Below are 21513 nucleotides of genomic sequence, written 5' to 3' on the forward strand. Positions count from 1 at the left end.
AACAAAAATTTTCACTGTCGAGTCATCTGCATTTTTTCTGCAGTCTAGAAACTCCTGAAAAACAATAAAGATGATTCATGAGGGAAGTAGTTTCCTGGAAACGACAGACAGGGATACAGACCCATTTTTTACCTCATGCAGGAGGAGGTGAGCTCATTCCTTAGAGTACCCACAGGTCAGGAATTCTGATTTGTACACACACCAGAGCCAACACTTCATAGGAGCCACGCTAATACTAAGAAGGACCAACCCCCCTCATAATATCATTTTTCACTCTTCTATTGCAATTAGAAACACCAATAGTTTTTGGATTATTTTCCATTTGCAGTAGGTGAGTAATTAAGTGTTTATTACCTCAATAATAGCTTACACCTGTGTGCTGATAGGGGCATTCCCCTGAAGTATTCTAAGAGATTTTTTTCCCCAAAGTTCTGCTGTTCCTATGTGGATTTTCTTCTCTCTCACCACCCCATTACTGTGCACATAACTCACTTTCCAAACCCACCAACAAATCCCAAAACTCCGGGAAAACTCCACAACCCCCGCCCTCCCTCCCTCATCTTCACCTCAGGCGTCCCGGGGAGCGACACAGCGGGCAAAAACAGGAGGGGAAGGGCGGAAAGCGCTACCTGGCTGTTTTTATTAAAACCGTCACAGAAACACACCTGGAAAAGAGGTTAAAATAAAGGAGGATCAGCAGCTGCCCCCGCCTTCCCTCAGGAGCCGCCCCTCACGCACCTGAGGGGCGGGAAAGGGCGCGAGCGCACCTGAGGGAGGCGCGCGAACGAGTTATACATGCGATAATAACAGTACAGATATTCAGGCACCTTGTACGCCGAAGTTCAGGGGTGATTTGAGGTTTTTTTGTGGGGTTTTTTGGGGAAAAAGTGAAAATCCAGTGAGGTTTTTTCCCGGCTTCCGCATAAGCAGCAAATTAAAACTCCCCTGAGGAGCCGCTCGCGCACCTGAGGGGCGGGAAGGGGCGCGCGCACACCTGAGGCGGGGGCGGCAGGAAGGGAAGGGAGGTCGGGGCAGTTATAAACTCTACTAACGATAGCAGAGGTATTCCGCTTCCGTGTGCGCGAAAGGCTTAGAGCGAGTCTATGAACACAAGTTAAGAGTTCAACGAGGTTATTCCGCCTTCGCTGTAACCACCAACGCTAACTCCTCTCAGCAGCTCCCCGTGCCGGCTCGTTACCCGCCGCCCCGGAGCGGCGAGGGGCGCGCACCTGAGCGGCCACCAACACCGGCCGCAGGCTGCTCCCCACCGCCTCCAGGGAGCTCGCGCAGGGGGTGACGCGGTGAGCCTGGCCCCGACCGCGGCACCGTGCGGCCCGGCACCGTACGCGGCACGCTCCCCTCAGCGCTCCCGCGGGGCCGCGCTGCGCCTGCGCGCCGCCCTCCCGCCGCCGTGGCCGACCGCGGCCCCGCCCCCCGCGCGCGCTGCGCAGGCGCGGCGGGAGGGCCGGCGATGAGCGTCCTGCTGCCCAATATGGCGGACTTCGACACGATCTACGAGCTGGAGGAGGAGGACGAGGAGGAGCAGGATGAGCCCGAGCCCGTGGTGCGGAGCCAGGAGCTGCCCCGGCCCCGCGACGCGCCCGATCCCGTAGCGGTACGGGGCGCCGGGCACATCACCGTGTAAGGAAGGAGCGGGGGCAGCGTGAGGGGCCGGTGTGGCGGGGCGGTGGAGCCGGGCGGGAGCGCCGGGAGGGGTGAGGGCAGCGGCAGCTCCGTGCCCTGGCCCTGTCGGCCCCAGGCTCCCGCCCCGCGGGGCCGAGAGCCGCAGCCCTGCGCCCCTGTCCCCTGTCTGTGAGGGGAACCTGGTGAACATGGGCATTTTCCGGTAGCTCGAGGGAACCCCCAGGCAGCCGTGAATGAACAGCCGGAGTTGGCTGTCGGTGCAGAGGCTGCAGCGCAGCCCTGGCAGCCCTCCCTGCTTGCTCCTCTTTATCCAAACAATTTGTTAGATAAAAAGCAAAGTCCAGGCGATTCGAGGACGAACAGCCTGTTCAGACCATCTCGCTGTGACCCTTGTGTGCCACAGCTGAGCCAGGGAGCCCCCACACTGCACTGCAGAGGAGGCTCCTGCCCGTGCTCTACTTTATCTGCCCCGAACTTAGTTGAGAGTTTGGTTTAGATTGAGTGTTTTTATCACTGGAACACAGCGTGAGCCAGAATGTTTGCTGCTCATTTAAACAGCTGAACAGAAGACGAGCAAGCTGTGTTTCCTTATATGTAAAGTTTACTCGTAGGGATTTTCTTAGTATTCCTGCTCCAGCAAGCTGAAGAATTAAATAGAAGCAAGTACATCCTTAACAAGTTGTTGGTTGTCATGTTAATTTTCATGGCAGGGAGGGAGGTATTGAAATTTATGTATTGTGCAGAGACCCACCGAGCTTGTGTTTGGATTGCATAAAATTCCCATTTCTCTCTGTAAGTAGGTGCAGTGTGCTGTAAGGCACTGCAGCAGAAGCTCTGGCTGGGAAAGGCTCTGCCGTGCTGGGGAAGTGGGGCTGGATCTGTGTCCTCAGGGTTGCCTTGAGCTGTGCCAGTGGGGAGTTGCTCTGCTGCACCGCAGTGCATTTGCTCGTGCAGATGGAATTTCTTTGTGTCCTCACCCCAAAGAGCTGCTGGCCTGACTAAAGGAGAGGTGGAACACAGGCAAAGATGCTCAGAATACCAAGTACCCATCTTAGGAGCTACCTGATTTGAAGTGCTGAACTGGAAAAAAACATTACACACTCATCTGCTTTGCTTTCTGTGATGCTTTTTGTGTGTTAGTGATGTTACTTACAGGTCCTGCTTGGCTCCAGCATCTTTTTGGGATGGGCAGGAGCATCTCCAAGAACTAGGGATGTCTGCATCACAAAAAGCACTCTTGTCAGTGAAGTGGAAATCCTTAGCTATGTGCCCTTGTTCCCATCCAACTTATTTTCCCTTTCTCCCACCCCTCTCAGTTTTCTTCCTGTAACAGGACCTACCTGCATGGTAGGAGGCAGCTTTTATCAGCTCATGCTGTATTTTAAAATCTCCTTATAGTGATAAAAACAGTTCTTGGATGTTACCAATACAATGCAAGTAAACCCTGGGCACTGGAGTACATAATCCCAACCTCCTGTTAAATGGGACCTGGTTTGCTTCCCAAGGAGTTTGTGTGTTGGAACTCTGTCACTTTTTGATCACACAGAGGCTGCTGCTTTTGAAATCAGCCTGCTCCAGTTACTGAAGGGAGAGACGTCATCCAGGAAAACCTGGGGTTGTTTGCTAATGAAAATATCTGTCCTGGCAGGTCAGACTTTATTAAAAAAAGAAAACCAGTTATCTTTATAAAGCCATTGTTTCCCTTGGATTTTTGTTTCAGATGTCTCCTGTTCCTCAGCTGACACTGGCCTTCTTGGATACTTTTGGTGTATAGAGAAGGGATAGTTCTCAAATTCCAGGGTCATCTGCTGCAGCTTTTCATGTCCAGTTCTCTTACAAAGCTCCCAAGTTGGTAGATTCAAACACTCAGTTTCCTGCAAGAGACTTTTTATTCTTATGACCTTGTCAGTGAGCTGCTTGCTCTGACAGAGTAACTATTCTGCAGTATCCAACAGTACTAAATATAAATTTCAGGAGTTTTCTGAGGGTATTTGGCAGGATCTTGCTTTTCCCACTTTACTTTTGCTAGCCATTCTACCCCTGTGTGTGGTAAGAATGACCATGTAATGTGTATTTGTTTTATTTTAGTTAGAGAGGATGTGTGTAAAAATGGTTGGCAAAATCAATGTTCATCTTGTCCAGGATTCTTTGAAAAAATTCTGTCATATTTATTGTTTTTGAAAGCTTTTGAATTTTAGCACAGATAAATTACTAGGTCCTTTTCTTCTGCAATTCCCTTTTGATGAGTTTTGAGCACCTTGTCTGCTGTTTCTGCCACAGTCAGTGTGGCTGCTTGGTGTATCCAAGGATCTGCACAGACATTTGTAGTGAGGACTGAGTCATGCCTAGCAAAGCAAAGGCAATAATTTCCAAAACCAGAGCAGTAAGCAAACTGTAACTTGCCTGTAGGGTTGTATTTATCTGCTATATTTTTTCCATATCATTAAGTCCATTTGGATGGATGGTAATGAGGTAATGAAATAGCAATTAAACATATTTTTGCCATTAGTATCCAGCTTGCTGCTGAAGTCTGCAAACCTCCTAGTCTGGGTGGAAGTTGACTTTTGGTGTTGTATCCTGTTTTCTGTAGGAGTGCCCCAGGGACCCACAGGTGCTGATGAAAAGTTTATTTTCATCAGCTGGGGAAGAGAGGGAAGAGCCAGTTGAGATAACATTTGAGTATTATCTGGTATTGTTCCACCTTCCATGTATTTAAAACAGCAAATGACCTCAGCCTTCCATTCATTACCAAAAATTTCATTTTCCAAAACATCATCCATGGGTAAGGATTCTTGGATAGCTGTTGGCTCCACAGGAGAATGTTCTGAATTGGGGAATGTTAAATGTCCAAGGAGATTTCAGCTCAGGGCTCTTGAGGAATGTCATCTTTACCCTCTAATGTTGGCCAAGGCTCAGCTGAGACCTCACAAAGAGCAGTGTGTGAGCTCCACTCTGCAGAGAGGTTAAACATGACCTGGATTAGGTGTGGGGAAAGGAGCTCTGCTCACAGGGGGTTGGAGAGCTTCACTGAACAGGTTTAACTTGTGCAGTCTAGTAAGGCTGATTACTATCTATAAATACAGGAGTGGGAGAGCTGAGAATGAGGTGAGGTTTAAGTCAAATAAAATAAAAAGGCAAAGCACCTTGAAATATTTCTCTTGTAAATGTAAAAAGTATTTCCAAACTCTTCGTGTTTCAGTTCTGGGGACAGAAAGCCTGAGCTCCTGCTTTGTAAACTGATAAACATTATCTTGTGTACCTGTTGCAGGTGGGGTTTGCAACTGGTGGTTCAAGATGTTCATTTCAGCCTTTACTGAGGGGTTGATGCATTTCTCTTATTATAGCTCCCTGGGACAAGTTGTGTTCTCACCTCTCTGCAGATGGGGGAAATGAGGTGATGGGATTTGCCTGGTGCCATCCATGAAAACAGGGAAGGAGGGCCAGAAGTGGCAAGTGAGGTCATCCTGGTTCTGCCTCCAGGAAACAGTGCCTGGCTCTGGGAGGTGCTTGTCATGCAGTGAGGAAAGTGCAACAGAGAACGTGGGTGACTGATCTGAATTGCTAAATGTTACACTTTGGGCAGCTTGCACTGAGGAGTCACAGAACTGGCCCAGAAATAAATCACCACCAGCTGCTGCTCTGAATGACTTAAGGGACAGCTACTGGAATTCATAATTGTCATTGTTAAATATACTGAATTTTAGAAGATTTCAAAGATTTAATTTCCTGCTCATGCTAGATCACCAGTCTGTTATAGGAAGTCTAATTAAGTTAATTACCTCTTGATCAATACTTTAGATTTTAACTTCTTTACATGGAAGGTTCTAATAACACTTCAGTACTTGCACAAAGTTGCCTTTCACAACAGTTATACACTTCAGTACTTTCACAACAGTTATACAGTTGTAAAGCTGTATAACTGTATAACATCCTGCTTCAATCTTTTTATTTTATTTGGTTGTTGGGTCACCCCCTTGCTCCATCTAAGAGGAGTTTAATGTTTCTAAGCCCTGTAGTAAATAATCACAGAATAGTCTGTAAAACTTCCAGAGATATTTCAGTAAAACTGTGCTGAAGGCCATCAGTGATTCTGACTAAATAAAGTGTTTAAAGTATAATTAAAACATAAAGTTATATTCTTTAGGCGCTCACAAGTGTCAGTGGGAGTGATGCCATTCTGTAACTCAGGTTTCCTGGATGTGCTGCAGCTGAAGGGAGTGTTTTGGCAACTAATAAAAATGAGTTATTTGGGGGTTTTAATGTGTCCCAACATCAGCTTTGAAATTTAACCCAAAGCACATTGTGATCTTGCATTCCTAATCAGATTAATCAGAAAGCACTAATTTAATTTGTTCTTTATGGAAATTGGGGTGCAATGGGAATTTTCATGAGTATATTTGATCAGTGAGATAAAAGCCACAACCTGTGGCTTAGGAAGTGTTTGAACTCTGAATTGTTGAAGGTCAGAGGAGGGTTCTGAGGAGCAGCTGGGACATCTTTGCTCTTTTTTTTTTCATTTCTTTTGCTGTATCCTAAACTCCTCCTGGCCACTGTAAGAATCAGTGTTGAGGACAAGATGGACCCTTGGCTGATTTAGTGGAATTGGTCTGTTAGATGGGTAGAGTAAATAATTCTTCAATTTTCCAGTAGTTCTTTTATTGTGTTGTCTGATTGCTCCTGCTTTGTGGTCATTCCAGGTTGTTCCATTGCTGATGCACAGAAAAGTCTGGGTTCCTCAAAGCAAGCTTGGGAATGTGCTTTATAATTTTAGTCTTCTTTTTTTTTAAGACTGGGAAGACTACTTCATTGCTCTCCAAGCTTCCTTAAAACTAAATATATAACATTACAAAACCTGGAAGATTTCAGCTTGAAAAGGTACAAAATGTGGAGGCTGACTTACCAAAGTACAGAGAATGGAAATGTGCTATGTTAGTAACCTTTGTGCTTGCCTAAAATCTTACTGGCTTTACTGTTTGGGGATTTTTGTAATGTTTTGCACAAATATTGCTCTTTGCAAGAGGCTCTAATTTAAATTATTCATCAAAGGACTGGATTGAACTTCACCAGTGTTGTTGGCAAACATTTCAGTCACTGGGTTTCTAGAGCCAGCACAAGTTCTTCTGCTCTGCCTCTCTCTTCATTAAGGTTGATTTGATTTTTTGTTACCTGGGAGCAATTTCAGTTCTCAATTTTGTGATCTGGGGTATTACAGAGTGCACAGGAGTGTGTGTGAGATCTGATGATGGGCACTGATGTCCAGGGAGGTTTGGGACCTTTAAGGTCCTTCCAACCCAAACCATCCCACAAGTCTGTGATATTTCAGCAATTCTGGTATTGTTTGGGACCAGTTTGGAGTATGGCAGGTGTCAGTTTGACTCAAAGCAAAGTTTGTTTCTTCAGTAACTCCAAAGTATTTGTGCTCTTCTTTTTGGCAGTGATTCTTTCAGGTATTTTGGTTTTTTTCAACACGTATACTCAGGAGATAGTTTAGCAGAGCTGATTTGATGTACAATATATTTAACTTTCATCAGACATGCAGATTGTGGCTGAGGGCCAGCTGCTGCTGTATTTTGTTAAATTACTGAATTTTAAAGGTTCAGGAGTTTGGAATAAGTGGTAACAGGTTTACAAGCCAAATCCAGCTCCCTGGAGCTTTCACTGGTTATAAGGAAAACCTTTTGCTCAAACCCCAAAACACTTCAATGAAAAGTAGTCACAGTGGTACCCAAAACTTAATTTTCTTGAATTTCACAGTTGTTGTAAAAGTCTCCTTTGTGTAGGCTCTTATGAGGTACCTTAACTCAGCCCAAAGGAAGTTTTTAAAACCACATAGTTATAAATTTCTAAGATGATGATGAATGGGTTCCTTAAAACAAACTTCATCTGTTGCATGTGGAACAACTGCATGTGTAAGAAAGTAAAAGGGTTGTTGAACCTGTGATCTCATAGCTGGAGGGTTTTTTCTTACAGAAATCAAAGATTGAAACTTGCTGCCATCCAATTGGAACAGGATTTTTGCATTCTGGAGGTACTGAAGTAAGGAGAGCTGTGTTTGTGTCTGAAATGGCTGAATGCACAGAGACCTTTGTTAACTGAGATCAAAGCCCGTGAAATAATGCAAATGTAAGGGCAAAAAACATTAACAGTGGCTTCTTTTTAAAGTAAAAACTCTTATTACATTTTTTTTATTAAGGGAAACAAAGTAAGTTAGGTGGAATATATTTTGTTTGTCTCTTTTGTTTTCAAGGTTTGGCTTGAGCAACAAGTTTGATACAGAATTTCCTTCTGTTCTGACAGGGAAGGTAAGTGTGAGATTAAACTGTTCTTTTCAATGGGAGGAGCCAGTGCATCCAGTGGTTTCTGTGTTGGATCCCTGAGCATGAACTCAAAACTGTTCCCTGTGGCCTGTGTGACCCAGCTGCTCACTGCCCACCCTCAGTGCAGCTGGAAACAAGAAGGATTTGCAGTGATTGTTATCATTATTGACATTCCAAACACAGCAAAGCTCCCCATGGATCCCACTGTTTTCCATGCAGACATGAAAGCAGCACTCACTTCACCTTGCTTTTGAAATACCTGGAGTTTGTGCTCCCTCCTGGCTGAATTAAATCTCTACAAACACTAGACCTCTCTTTTGAATATGCCTGACAAGCCTTGAGTTTGTTCAGACAAAGCTCTGGAAGTGAATCTGTTTTAGCTGAAGTTGTACAGAACAAAACATAGTGTTAAATCTACAAATTAAGGAGGATTTTAGTACATTTTCACAATTACCATTTAGTTCTGAAAATTGGTGGTGACAAGTCTCTTGCTTTCTCTGGAGTCCTGTCATCTTACTTAATGCAAGTGTAAGAAACAGTAATTTGTAGCTATTAATTCAATCTTAGCTAAATTCTTAGTTAATTTTAAATTATTTTTGTAATTATATTTTTTAATCTTTTAATTGCTTAATTCTTTTTCTCTTGAATTTTTTCCTTCCTGCTGTTTCACTCTCTAGTGCTTTGTTTTTGCTTTGATTTATATCCCCCTCATGTATCTTTTCCAGAATTTGGGAAGAAAAAACTTTATTTGGCTCTTTCTACTTTCTCATGTCCTCCCATAGAGCTGCACTCCCTCTGCAGCCCCTTGCAGAGGTTGAGTCATCCCAACAATCACCAAATGCAGCTGAGTGGCTGCTCCTGCTCCTGCCAGATCCAGCTGGGCTTTCTCCTCCTGCATTTTCACCCCAGAGCCCAGGGAATAAAACCCTTGTGCTGAGGCTGCCCAGCTGCTCTGCCAGCAGCACCCCTGAACAGCAGGTTCTGCTTGGAGTTTTTGGGTGCTGAAAATCAGCCTGGGACTTTTTGGATCTCACTGAGCTCAGAAAGACAAATCCTGCTGATTCCAGTGTGAGGGCTGCTGACAGCACTTACATTTCACCACCTTGTCTGAGGCTTACTCTTTTCTGATCACTGAACAGCCACAATACATTTTAGAAAAAACAATTTTGATGTTCTTTTGCTCAAGTTGTAGTTTATTATAAATAAGCCTGTGGAAAATGCCAGGCAAGAAACATTAAAACTAAATTTAATGATATAATTTCACCTCTTTCTGTCTCTCTAAAATATATTGTCTACACTTTTTAATACCAGCATCAGTGGCTGTCACATTTTCCACTTGACTGTCCTCCTGTTAGACAGTGAACAAAAGCTTAATTTAAAGTTCACTTGAGTGCTTGGACTTAATTTAGCAAAGCCAGAAAAGAGGAAATTCTTCTGTTGGCATTTACCCTTCTTGTCCTGGGTGTAATCAGTGCTGCAGGAGTGGCATGGGCAGGGATTTGCTGTATGTGGGGATGCTCCTCTGCTGACAATCTGGATATTCTGTTGTCTTGTGGATTTGAGGGGCTTTCTGAGCAAGGAAATGAATTCCCTTTTGTCAGGGGAGAGCGCCAGTCTAACAAGATAGTAAACACATTTTTCTTCCTGCCTGCCACCACTGCCATGAAAGACATTAAAAACCACAGTTGTGGGTCTTTCAGTTTGTAATATTGCAAGAAATAAAGAATCTGCTTCTTCCTCTGGTTGAGGCAGTCAATCATCTTAATCTCTATTGGAAATGAAAATTCAGTCATTTTTTCAGTAAGTTTTTCTTCAAATACCCTGTTAAATAATTACAATAATGACAATCAGTGTCATACTCAACTGAGACCCTACATTAACATTCTTTGTGGTTAAAGTGTAATTTTTTTGCTTTTTATGAAATCAAAATTTATGAATAACAGTGACTGTTAATATTTACAAATTGGGATTAAAATGTTTACTCTGAACTTGCATCGGTCCTCAGCTCCTCTAAGACAATGCCATAGTTTATTCATATTGCCTGTGTAACATTAGATTGAATGGCTTTGTGAATTGATATTAATAATAAATCCCATCTGCTAATGGAGTGTAAGAGATGAAGCCTTTAAATGGGCTTGATGGAGTTCTCAGTGGTGCTGGTTTTCTTTGGAATAAATACAGATGTAAAAGATGTAGGTTGGTAAAGCAGGATGAAAATGCTAATTAGAGAAAACTCTGCAGCTACACCTTTCTCCCAGAAGCACAAACTTTTGGGGTTTATGCCACATTCTTGTGTCAGTAATTTCCTTAAGCTTCCTGCCCTCAGCCCCTCCACATCATGAAGGCAGCAAACCTTCTGATTTTCTTTTTCTGCAATCTGGAATCCCCCTCATTCCCCCATTTTCCCATCTCCCAGTTTTCCAGAGCCTGCATAGCTGCTGTAGGTTAGCCTGGAGCTACATGCCTGTAATTACATCTTCAGTGTTTAATTGAGACTTCATTTGTTGCTTTCCTTGGGAGAGGTGGATGTGTACATTTGGGGGTAAAGCACAGACAATAAAATAATAAAGGAAAGGAAAATCCCAGGTGCATCAGATGTTTGGTGTGGCTCACTCAGCTGGATTAATATTTGTCTTGCAGGATGAGACACAAACTCACCTGGTTTGTAAATCCCAAGCCAGGCTGCTTTTCAGAGGAGCATTATAAGAAAAGATTTGACTACATTTAATACAGAGGCAATATTTAACTTCTAATAATGTAATTGGACCTTGGCCTTAATTGGAATGCTGGTTAAATTTAAATTCTGTGTGCTACAGGTTTGCAGGATTATTAATTCTCTTAAAAAGCTTTTACCAAAATATTCTCTGTGATATGGAGCACAATAGCACCCACTGCTCCAGGTGACCAGAAAGTGATGGAGGCAGTGATCCTGAAGGGGAAAAGTGGAATTTCCTGCTCTGATTTTGAAACAAAAGGGTCCTGCCCAGAGAGGAGTGTGCAGTGCAGGGCAGGGGGAGCCATAAACTGAGGGCTGGGCATTGTGCTGTGTGATTGATAGGGCTGCTGATGATGATGATTGAAGGAGGAAGATCAGGCCTGCTGGGCCTTGCTGCCTCCCTTCCTGTGTTTGGAGATTCTCTGCATCCTGTTGTAAAATATTATGACACCCCCTCCTTTCCTTTTATGTTTTTTTTTTGTTTTTTCCCTCCTCAAAGGAGCTGATGTCCCTTCCCAAGGTGTACAGCACAGCCAGGAGCAAAGTGCTTATCTCATTCTTTCAAGAGCCAGACACAAACTCTCCAAGAGATTTCCAGAATTCCTCAAAACTGAGCGTTCTTAGGGAGCTCTTTGTGCAGGAGGAGCTGTTAATTCTGTTTGTTTGAAATACATCAGCCCCTTCACAGACATCTTTCAAAAACTGTACCTGCAAGAAGGCAGGAGTTCAAATTGTGTCAGAAAATCAACAGTTCTGTGCTGACTTTCATTTGGATTCCATTTCATTATTAGATTAGAACAGTTATTTACAGGTATTTTGTTCTTAATCACTGTGTAACAATGCTTAACTGTCACTGAGCTGTAAACTGAGCAACAGAAATGTGATTTCTTCTGTTTATCACAACATGAGGCTTATCTTGCTGTCCAGTTCCTTTAGTTTCAGATGTGACATTAGTGACAGAAATATTTGTTGTGATTTCATTTCCTAAAGGCAGAAACAATCCAATAGTTGGGGTTAGTCAAAGGCATCTTAAATAATTTCATTTTATATTGTAGCCAAGTGATTCAGCTTTACATGAAAACATTTGGTGAGTTAGCAGGTAGTGCTGCTTTCATAATGCTATATTAAGGTAAAATCAGACCAAAATTCCTGAAATGGGAATTTTCTGGTGCTTAGTGGCATCCAAAGTTGGTTTCTAGTTTAGCCCTTTACTCTGCAGGAATGAGAGTACTTCAGCTTTCATCTGAAAATGTGAACAGTGAGTCCCTAAAAATTATCAAAGGAATAGGGAATCTCCCTGGGCTTTCTTCTTAGGTCCCAAATTTTTCTGCCATCTGTGATCTGAGAATCTGGTTGAGTTCTCTTCATGTTGGATGTTATCACTGATAAGGGCTATTCTTGTTAAACTAAATTCTGGGCTGTGCCATTCCATTGTCTTGGGCAAGTTTGTTCAGCTGCATTTGGAGGCTGGGCTGTGTTGTTGTCAAAGTCCAGTAAACTTTGTGTCTAAAGGAAAAGGAAACATTCTCTTTCATTAGGAAGTCTCATTACAAAAGTATGAATGGGTTCTAGGAAAAAAAAAAAAAAACCTACTTATTTTTATATTTCACATCAACAGAATATAAAATTCTAAAAGATCTATCAAAGGAAGTGCCATTTGTAGATACCTAAATATGAGGCCCATGGAAACTTCCTTAGGAGTAGAGAATGCCAATTAATGGAGGAATCTCAGTTCACTTTGAGGCAGTGACTGCAGCAGCTGCCTGAGGTTACTGCAAACCACCAGCCCAGATGTTCTCTCCTACAAAACACTCTCCCACGTTGAAGATGAAATGGTTTTGCTCATGTGCATCTGGTATTTGTTATATCCCAGTACAAGATCTGGCACTGGCAAAGAAATCCATAAAACTTTGTTCCAGAGACATGCAAGTACAGGATAGTTTGCCACATTACAATGGGATTTTTTTCATTGCAGATGTCTCAGTACAAAAGATCTCAGGGGGTTTCTTTGACCATTTTCTTTTATTTTTTTTTCCCCTAAACTGCCTCTTGTAAAACAGACATTTTTTTTTAAGTTGCTCCATTTGTAGATGTAAAACAAAACAGTCTATTTAATGTGGGAGGGGGACAAAATAATTGCTTTCTATGTATTTATTAATTCCTGCTGTAAAATAATCACAAACGAAGTTCTCATGTTTTTAACTGTAGGCCTGGCTGGTGTGCAAGGCCAGCTGCCCCCTGACTCTGTAGTGCCTGGTGACCTGAATGGCCAGGAAACAGATGTTGTATTTATTTACTCCCTTCCCTGCAATGCTTTAAAGAATTCAGCTCAAAAGGCAGAGCAGCAGCATCAGGTCCTGTCCATTTCCTGCCCCGTGGCTTTGCCCCTGCTGAAAAGGATCTTTGTCATTAAATGAACTTTTGTTGGTGTTGCTGCCCTTGTTTGCAGAGCCAGATGAGCAGAGCTGGGCTGCCCTGGGTGGGGGTTGTGGGTCACACTGGGGATTTGCATGCACATGGCAGGGAGGTAGGAAAAATGGGGTTTTAATTGTTCTGAGTTGTGCCTGCCTGGTCAGGTCTCATTGGTCCTGGTTTATTCTGCTTTGTGTATTTGATGCTGGACAGCATTAGAGTCAAGGCTGTCATCTTGGAGTCACTGCCTCAAATCCATGTTTGGCTTGTCAGATGGAGTGACTTGGGTTCTGTAGGGAAATGAGGGATTTGGGGTGAGAAATGTGAGTTATTGGAGAAAAGAGTAGGTGAGAAATGCAGTTATTGGAGAAAAGAGCTTCTTTCTGATACAAAATGTGTAATTCCACTGTGACTCTGCAGTGGCAATACAGGTGTAAAATACTTATTCCTGAATTTCAAAAACTTTTTGAAATTCAGGAATTAGAATTTTATACCTGTATTGGTATAAAATTAGTATTTTATACCTAGTATTAGGTATAAGTGTACCTAGTATTAGGTATTAGTATTTTATACCTAGTTTTCAGTAAGCAGGTTTTATTCCTAACCCTGTACAAGGTGCATTGCTCTGCCTCCAATACAATCCAGTGGATTCCTTCCCAGGCTTCCCTGTTTTGGGAAGCAGCCATGAGGGAAGTTGTGGCTTCATTATGGGCCACTTCAGGAAGTGATTTGTGGACAGAGCCTTCACCCAGGCCCAGTGTAGGCTTAGGTTGGTGTGACACTAATTTGGACAATCTTCTCCCTTTCTTTGGAACCTATTTTTGCTCCAATGCTCCCACACTCCCTTGGAAAGCAGACATCTGTCATTCTTCTGTGGTTTTGCTCAGTGCAGCCAGTGCATGTACTGCCCAGCTGTGTCCCAGTTCTGATTTTGTCTGGGCCCATTGTGTTTTCAGGCCCATTTATTAATTTCTGGTGCAATAAATACAGATGAGCTGCTCATCTAAAAGATGTTTGGCTTTTGAACTCAGGTTTGCACACACCAGAAATGAATTTGTGGCAGGAAAATGACTTTTCATGCTCACTGGGTGACCAGTGCTTTAGAAGATTGTGTCATTTCCTTTTCATTTGAACCTGTAGAGGCAATTTGTGAGAAAATTCATCTGTGCTGCTCTCCCTGAAGCTGAGCCCTCTGTTGCAGGTGGCCCCTGAGGAATTCAAGACCAGCATCAGCCGAGTGAACGCCTGCCTGAGGAAGAACCTCCCTGTCAATGTGAAGTGGCTGCTCTGTGGCTGCCTGTGCTGCTGCTGCACCCTGGGCTGCAGCCTCTGGCCTGTGGTCTGTCTTAACAAAAGAGTGAGTCCATCTTTCATCACATCCTATGGATTTTTAAATTATTGGTAGGGTTAAGTAACCTTTCATAATGTCTTCCCCATTTTAAAACCCTGGTTTGGTCTCACATTCAAAAGGTTATTCTGGTTTCCATCTTAGAAAATATAAAAAAATTGAAATTACACCAAATTACCAGTTTTAAGAATAGCTGATCTTCTCTCAGTTCAAACAGAATGGAATATATGATACTCTAAATTTCCAGGATTTTTCAAGGTCTGAGAATTGAGTGTAGAACTGAACTTTCATGACCTTCAAAGAGTGGCAGAATGAGACTGAAAAATCACTTCTCCTCTTCACACCCCCATCCCCACTCCCTCCGCCTCCCAAATAAATATTTTTCAAATTTAAAAATCACTTTTTTGTATGCAATAGGCACCATAGCATTTCAGAGTTGTGCTTTATTTTACTGTGCTGTTTCTGTTAGGAACAAGAACAAATTTATTTTCTAGACTTCCCCCCTAACAGAGTTGACCACTCCTGTAATCAGTCCTAAAGTAACAATTTTGGAAAGCACTTTAGTCAATTGCCTCTGTGGTTTATGTTTAGAATTGATTTATCACAGCAGTAAATATTGGAAATGCATTAATGTGGTAACTTACTGAAGTGCTCATCACTGAAGCTGCATCACTAAAAAGTTACAGGACTTGTTTTAGTTCATTTTAACTAAATTATTGCAGAGGTTTATGCCTGAGAGATACAAAAGGAGTATTTGCAGTTTTAAAGCCATTTTTAATATCTCTGTACCAGTGAAAATCTAAATAAATGCCCATTAATTATATGAAATTCTCAAGGCTGCAGAGAATATGCACCAGGTAGGGGAAATGATGGCACTTGCATAGGGGTGTGAGGGTGATAACAACCATGCAGTGATTAAAATTAAATGTATACCATGCAGGATCATCCCAGCTGTCTTTGTGTGACCTTCAAAATCACTGGAACTTGAGAAATCATCTCCTCTCCACAGTCATGGAAAGAGCAGGACATGAAGGACACATTTGGTAGCCAAGAGTTGAAAATAATTTGTTGTGAGCTGGAGTTTTGTGGTGAGAGTTTCTTCCAAGATCCAGATCACAATTCCCTTAGCAAAATCTGGAAATTAAATGTATGGAAATGTGTGTTTTCAGCAGAATGCCTGCAGTGAGTGCAGGATTTGGCCAGGAGACTTTGTTCTGTTGCCTGTGGGAGGTAAAAACACCAAATTCAGAAGGATATCTTACTAACTAAATGAACTCTGGAAAAGCCACAGGCCTAAGTTGCACTTGATCTTAGAAATTTTTCCAGTGATTCCAAGTTAACAAAAAACCCATGAGTGCTTTCCTTTTTTGAAGAAAGGGGAGTGGGAGTGAAGTGATAAGACTTCCATGTATTTCTTCTTTGGCTTGTTCTACTTTTATAAAACTTAACTTATTATAAATTCACCTTAGCCAGAAATGCAGCAGTGAGATCCTGCTGGATGAGAGCAGCTGCTGAACCATTTCTGATCCACTTCTGACTTCCTTTCTAGACTAGAAGATCAATCCAGAAGTTATTAGAATGGGAAAATAACAGACTATATCATAAGGTAAGAAAAGAGTGCTTGGTTTTTTCAGCTTTAAGAGTATGGGCAATGAAGGATGTTACAATCTTGTCATAATTCCTTACTTTATACTGTAAATATATAAATCCTAATAAATAATAAATAGATAGATAATAGATGCTAATAATTCAGTATTGCTAATGCTTGTTGCATTACCCATCCAAACAAGGCTGTGCTAATCCTTTGTTAATTATTTCCTTAGCTTGGTTTGCACTGGAAGCTGAGTAAAAGGAAATGTGAAACTAGCAATATGATGGAATATGTGAGTATTGCTTGTTATTTATTGCTATTCAACAGAACTATGATTTAATAGAGAAAACCTTTCACTTAGGGGTGACCCTGTGCAAAAAGATCTCCCAGCCAAATGTGCAGTTTGTCTGTAATTTGGAATGAGGGAGACCCACTGGGACTTTCTGCATTGGGGTGATTCCCACACCAGCACCAGTCCATAGCTCCTTAACACCTATCCTCCTTTTCCAGTAGTGTTCATAACCCCTTTAATTCAAATAATTTTGCAGAAATATTACATCTTTACAGTAATGTGGTTTTTTTGGTTGGACCTTTTCTTTTGTGTTTTTGTTTTTGGTTTGTTTTGGTGGTGTATTTAAATTTCATGTGGTTTTAAACAAGACAGACCTTGTAGAAAAGCAGAATTTCGAATATTTCTGTGGTTCTACCACTCCCCTATCCCCTTTAACATGTGAAGATTGTGTAAGCTTTAGGGAAAGAGATCCACCCCAAAAAAAGCCAAGCACCAGAATCCCTCTATTTCAGAATGACTGCAATCTCTGCTTTGTTACCCTGGGGAACATTCCCTCCTCACTGACTATCTCAGATATATTTAGTCTTATGAATTAGCAAATGTTCATGCAAATTGTGCTGAAGCTTTGAACTTTTTGGTTACTGTCTTCTGTTCTTGTCTTTTTCCCTTCTTCAACAGGTAATATTAATAGAGTTCTTACCAAAATACCCCATATTTCGACCTGACTGAGGAACAACATTGGTCTTTCATGTTACCTGTCATTTTCTACCCTTAGTGCCTTGTAGATGATTTTGGAAAGAAGATGGTCTACTTTGCTGTGACTTAAAAATGTTCTTCAGTAGAAATCTTCCTTGCTGTTACTTTCTTTTGTTAAGAAGAGAACAATTTGCACATTTTTTTATGTTAAACGAGGCTTCTATGTTGCACTCTGAATTTTTAACATTACCAATAACTGATAGAGTTGCCACTAGGGATCTTAACATCAGTGCTGCTTAAACTTGTTCTGAGCATGCTGCCTTATTAATTTCTCTCTTTGCTGTCCTCCAATGTGCATCCTAAAGCTGTGTCATCCTATATTTCACCCTAAGTGTTGCAATCCTAGAAACCCTCAGTAGGAATGTCCAGGTAAACTCCAGTAGTAATGATTTTAGTAGAACCTGCTTGCATAGGACTTGCAATCAACAGCACTGGTTTTGTCCTGCACTTTGCAAAATCATCATTTACATTTAGGGGGTTCTTTAGTTTACCCACTATGGATTTGTAAATATTGACTCTTTGCATAATGTAAAGTGTGGTATGCCAAGGTTTACAGAATGTATTATAGCTCTTATTCTATTGCCAACATCCCCAGCATCTGTTCCATGTGCTCGTTCCCCTGGGATTGTACAGCCCCACCCACACTGGTTTTATGGGAAAGCCATAAAGAGTTTGTACATATGTCAGATGTGTAGGGCTCAGTTGCACTTTGTTTAGTAAATGGATGAAAAATGCATAGCATTTCTGTCTTTATTTTGAAAAGTATTTCAGCTGGTGTTTGCAGCACCTGAAATACAAAGCTGAAATCTTCACCTCTGCAGAAGCTGCATTTGTGGGGTAGATGGCAGCTGTTGTTAACAAAATACCCTAAAGTCTCTTTTGAAGTGAGGAATATATGGATGTTAAGTTCTATTTTGTTTTGAAGTCAGGAGAAATTAGCCTCAAATCGGAGATCTTCGTTCCAGAAGAGAAAAATCAGAAACAGCCAAATCCAAGCTGAAGCAGCACCTTTGTTACTGGGGTGGTTGCACTTCAGCATTTTCACAGTTTAGTGACACGAAGTCCCTTCCAGTGGAAAGAGGTTTTATCTCAGTCAAAGTGGAGATTCCAAACATGCCGAGGGGAGCAAGTGCAGCAGTTGAAAGGGCTCCTGAATGTGTTTTGGCAGTCAGGCACTGTCTGGGGAGCCAGGAGAGCCTTGTGGAATTCAGTATTATTTTGGATTCTTCCCTGTTTGCCTGATCTCAGGAAGGGAAGTCACTGTAGAAAAACTTCCTCTAATGGCTGATCTAAGCAAGAGCACTTGATAAAAGAAAGCAAATGAAAATTGTTGCAAGTCCCTTGCCTTTCCTAACTAGAAATAACAAAGCCCAGCAGATAACTGAGCATCTGGAAGTGTGGTGGATTTCATTACCAGTGTCCAGGCATTTCTTTGCAGCATCTTGACTCCCTGCAACATCATCCCAAGTTGCTTTTTAGTTTCAGGGTGACTTGGGGTTTCCTCTGAATGTATTTGCATCTCTCCAGTTTGCAATATGCTATTAAAATACAGTATTTGTCAAACCATTGCATCCTAATACCTGTAGTAGGTCAGATTCCTTGTACACAGTGTTTACAGAAGGCCAGTTTTATGCAAGTTGTTACTCAAAGGGAAGTTTGTGCTGTTTCCTGTCCCAGACTGATGGTTCAGTTTGAAATCTGCACATTTCATGCAGAAACTTTGACTGGTAGATTGGTGACAACTAAATGTGTAATTGCATTTGTAACATGAATAAAACCTCCTGTGTTGTTTGAATTATCATTAGCTACACCTTGCAACTGAGATTTCCATTGCAGAACCAAGCAAAGCGTTGTCTCCAATTTATTTCTGTTTTTTGGGGATGAGTGTTAACTGGAAGCAGAGAAAATAATGGCAGAAAAGGCAGAGTAAACCAAAACTGAAATGGCACACTCAGTTCTTTCTTCAGGTTTTACTGACAAATGAGTTTCTGGAGTAATTAACAGAACAATGAAAAGTTCTGTCAGAACTTTGTTGTGCAAAATACTCAAGAAATCTCAGCAGGTTCTGATTTTCTTCTTCATGCAACTCTGTTTTCTCCCTGTACTTGCCCAAAGGGGAGAACAGGCACTTCCCATGGAACCACAGAATGGGTTGGGTGGAAGGGACCCCAAAGCTCCTCTCATTCCACCCCTCCTTCCACCAGCCCAGGTTGCTCAGAGCTCCATCCAAACTGGCCTTGAACACTTAAGCACATGATATTAATTTGTAAAGTTTACATTTTAAGTACATAAATCCTATACATTTTAATTTGTCCTTAATTATTACTTGTGCAGTCTTCAAACCATGAATGGGTCTTGTCTTTGTGTTTTAATTGACATTTAATTATGTGGCCATAACATAAAGAACCAGAGCCAAACCTGTCATTTACAGTAAGCTCCATGTTTTAATGAGTAGATAAATTTGCATTAAAATGCAAAACCAGCAGCAGTATTATATTTGCATGTGAAAGACACAGGATTCACAGCTCACTGGAAGGTGAGGGCAGCTGGCAGTACTGCTGTGAACTCTACACAGGTTCTTTTTGCTTGGCCTGGCCTGTAATACCAAAACATCACAGGTAATTCTGTCTCCCAGGACTGGAAATCTCATTTTTGACAGTAAATGATCAGCATGAGTTGGTGAAGTGTTCATGGAGGGTATCTGTCAGAATTTGTAGCCATGTAACAGATTAAAGTCAGCAAAGCGAGTGGAAGTGGTAAAGGAAAGTGCCTTGGCTGGTTCCAACACCATTGTGCAGAGAAGGAGAAAAGGGAATTCACTGGTCCCTCTCAGGAGTGGGAGTTTGCAGTAGATTTCTAAAAGCAGCTACTGTCTACCAAATCAGTGTTTATTTCTTCACATCAACATGTTGACACTAATTTTGTTTCTAGATTTTATCCAGGAAATCTTTGGGTTTGTATCTAGAAAGTTTAGTATCTGGAGAGTACTGAAGGAGTGCAGAACTCTGGCAGAGCATCAAAGCTCCTCCTCAGTGATTCCCCACCTGCCCAAAGGTGTTTTCCCAGAGGTGGAACACACAAGTGTTCAAACATGCACACCCAACTTTAGGGAGTGTGGGTTCAGTTGTAAATGGGTGACTTTTAAACAGAGAAAAAAATTTATTAAATCTGGTGTGGTTTTGATAAATGCAAAAAAAAAAGTTCCTATGCTCTTCTTGATAGGTACAAAACTCCATATGCAAAACCATAAATTGATGTTTATTATTGTCCCACTGACAGTTTACTACATTTTCTTGTCAACACACTACCATTGGAGCAATAAAAATGTCCAGCTATTACCATTCACCATCAATTATTTATCACTTTAGTAAGCAATGTTATGTGATTCTTCTGCCATTCTTTTGTTTTCTGCTTTCGGTGTTCTTACAGTGTTGTAACATACTTGTATTGCTTCTGAAAAGTGGTTTTGTTTAAGCTGTATGAAACTGTGTTCTTAACACTTTTATTCTGTTTACAAGTGAACAGCCACTTTTTTAACAGGACCTCACGTCTGGAGAGTTTTCTCTCTATTTTTTATTTTAAATGAAAATAAAATTCTAACTGAGCTTGCTTTCTATAATTTACTGCCCTGGCTTGTGCCATTGAAAGAAGCTGGAAGTCAGACATGCTTCATCACTTTGAGACATTTTTCTTTAATTAAATTCAAAGATGAAAACCTTGAGTAGTGCAATGTGTTTGTGGAAAAAAAAACTCTGAAATTCTCTGTCTTTCTCTGTAGAGGTGTTTTAGTGGGATGGCAGCAGTGCTGGGGTGTGTCTAAATGAGACACACCTGACACAGCCAGGCCAGGACCTTGGCTCATTCAAACAAGGCTTGGAAAGCACAGGAGGGATTTCCAAAGATGAGAAGTGAAGCATGATCATCAATCTGATTTTCCTGGTGCTCCACCTTCCTGCCAGGACAGTGGTGGAGTTCCCATCCCTGGAAGTGTTGGAAAATGTGGATGTGGCCCTGGAGGACGTGGTTTAGTGGTGATCAGGGTGTTGCACTTGATGATCTCCAAAGTCTTTGCCAGCTTTAACAATTCCATTATTTTCTGCTGGGCTCACAGACCCTCCCTGGTAAGGGAGGAAGGAATCTCTCCCTGCAGCATTCCCCTCCAAAAGCAGAAAGGTTTTCTCCCACCTGCCAGGGAGCCAGCCTGAGCAGGGACGGGGAGTGAGGGTGAACAGATCCTGGCTCCCAGAGGGGTTTGTGCCCAGCACAGCAGCCCTTTGTGTGTGTGAGCAGCCTGCCTTTGGAGCTGTGACAGCAGGACTGCAAACTAAAGCCTTTGGCTCATCTCTGAGGGGAAAGCACGCATTCCTGAAAGGGGCACGTGCAGTGTTTGTGTTGGAAGTGGTTCTGGGCAAAGCCAGGGCTGCTGGAGCATGGAGC

At 42.1% G+C, this 21513-nt stretch overlaps 1 protein-coding gene across 1 annotated transcript; it reads left to right on the forward strand.

Annotated features, from left to right (window-relative positions):
* Positions 1-1471: 1471 nt before the first annotated feature.
* Positions 1472-20749, forward strand: CHIC1 (cysteine rich hydrophobic domain 1). Its single transcript, XM_058814102.1, has 6 exons — positions 1472-1641; positions 7892-7946; positions 14291-14446; positions 15987-16043; positions 16261-16320; positions 16999-20749. The coding sequence occupies exons 1-6, from the start codon at positions 1472-1474 to the stop codon at positions 17047-17049; spliced, it is 549 nt and encodes a 182-aa protein (XP_058670085.1). The 3' UTR covers positions 17050-20749.
* Positions 20750-21513: the final 764 nt, after the last annotated feature.

This window comes from Ammospiza caudacuta, chromosome 14 (genome assembly GCF_027887145.1).
Source record: "Ammospiza caudacuta isolate bAmmCau1 chromosome 14, bAmmCau1.pri, whole genome shotgun sequence".
In the NCBI taxonomy this organism is placed as follows: Eukaryota; Metazoa; Chordata; class Aves; order Passeriformes; family Passerellidae; genus Ammospiza; species Ammospiza caudacuta.

Coding starts and splice junctions, on each gene's coding strand:
- CHIC1 (XM_058814102.1), top strand. CDS start 1,472: ATGAGCGTCCTGCTGCCCAATATGGCGGACTTCGACACGATCTACGAG. Junction 7,947..14,290: donor CTTCTGTTCTGACAGGGAAG/GTAAGTGTGAGA, acceptor CCTCTGTTGCAG/GTGGCCCCTGAGGAATTCAA. Junction 16,321..16,998: donor CTAGCAATATGATGGAATAT/GTGAGTATTGCT, acceptor CTTCTTCAACAG/GTAATATTAATAGAGTTCTT.